This window comes from Penaeus monodon, chromosome 19, assembly GCF_015228065.2.
Source record: "Penaeus monodon isolate SGIC_2016 chromosome 19, NSTDA_Pmon_1, whole genome shotgun sequence".
NCBI classification, from domain to species: Eukaryota; Metazoa; Arthropoda; class Malacostraca; order Decapoda; family Penaeidae; genus Penaeus; species Penaeus monodon.
In genome coordinates, this window is record NC_051404.1 from 2,258,630 (window position 1) to 2,260,247 (window position 1,618).

The 1,618-nt window shown below is 35.7% G+C and overlaps 1 protein-coding gene across 1 annotated transcript in view; it reads right to left on the minus strand.

Moving 5' to 3' along the window:
- The window catches only part of LOC119584971 (microtubule-associated protein futsch-like), a gene marked incomplete at its 5' end in the record, with an annotated part of 346,977 nt that overhangs the window by 8,954 nt on the left and 336,405 nt on the right, over window positions 1–1,618 (minus strand). The window contains 1 exon segment of the mRNA XM_037933567.1: window positions 19–153. Within this exon segment, the coding sequence (XP_037789495.1) occupies window positions 19–153 (135 nt within the window).

Here is a 1,618-nt window from a genome sequence, read left to right on the forward strand (position 1 = left end):
TAAAACTTGTTGAATTACCTCTTGTTTTGTGCAGTGAAATTGTAGAGTGCCTTTGCAACCTGCTTTGGCTCCGGAGTTCTGTTGCCCCGCAGAGTACCCAGGCTACTCTCATCATCATAACGGTTTAGGGGAATAGGAGATTTCTGAAGGGGTCTGAAAACAAAAAAAAAAGGCAATAGGGTAAGAGAAACTTTTCCCAAAATATATTTTCTTATTCTATTGTTTACAAACTGAGAAGTACTGAATATCAAATGTAGACATGAATTCATATACATGCAAGACAATAATGGCATTGACACAAATCCATGTGATAATTCATTGTATCTTTGTAATCATAAACATAAATCTTGACTCTGCTTCTATTAGTATTCCTCTAATCAGCAGTAAAAAGCTATTCATATGCTATATGAGATTATATAGCCTAATATGGCAAAATCAGATATATATTTACCAATAATATCTATGTAACTCTATTATAATACAAAAGAAAAACACACCATAAGTATCTGGAATCAGGTTCCTGTTGCATTATTCTAATAATGACATCTGTCATACATGAAAAAATAAGCAGTTGTACTGAATGAAATTCAGCTTTATGAACATTCAGTAATTGGTCAAGAATAAAGTCCTTTCACTGACAATATAAGAACAAAAAAGAATTTAATAACATAACACATACCTTCATGCATTTTATCATGCAGACCAGGATACAAAGGTCTAATAATGTTAAATCTACATTAGTCACTATGCAAAAAAGCTCTGGCACCGACAGTAAAACTGTCTCTCATTTTTTGTAGTTCTCCTGTAAACACAATTGTGTATGTACAACTGATAGGTGTTTTCCTGTACACTTTTGTTGTAACATGCCCACTGTGCGAAGTTACTTTTGGAATAATGTACATTTACATTACTAATTTGTCTGATCAATGTTTCCATCTACTGGAATATAAATACACTATACATATATCTCCTCTGAGATATAGATTGCCACTCCATTCTGATCGCTATGCACGGAAGTCATGAACTCGCTATCACATTTTTGTATCTCTTTGTCAATGTGGACCTCAATATCTTGTGGGGTGGCCTGGGGGTGGTTGTGTTTACTCCTCGCGAGGGAGAAGACGGAGGAGAAGAGGCGGGACACAACTTTGAGGGTGGACAGGTAACGTCGCCGTGCCTGAGGGGAGCTGCAAGACGATGCCCGATCAGACGGACTTAAGGTATTGGGAGAGGGAGAAAATTTTATACTATGGAGAGGGAAGAACCGTAATACAGGGTAGTAGGGTACTATTAAAGTGATGAACAAGAGACTAAAGCTTACTTTTAGGCTTACAGGGTGGGTAAAAGGTATAAGGATATTGAATTAATTTAGGCACAGCTGCATAAGAAAACTCACAAACATTTAGCGGGAATAAATGGCCACATTAAAAAGTTGCTTGATATTGAAGCACTAACAAAGGTATTTTGAAATTGTTAGCAAAATCTGTCATGAATACCAAAGAAAGCAATAAAAGGAATTCTAATTTGCTACTACAGACATGGAATACACAGAAACTACAAAAAGGAGATGTTAATTTGAATCAAACAAAAAGTTTAGTTTACTTCCAGCATAAAATTG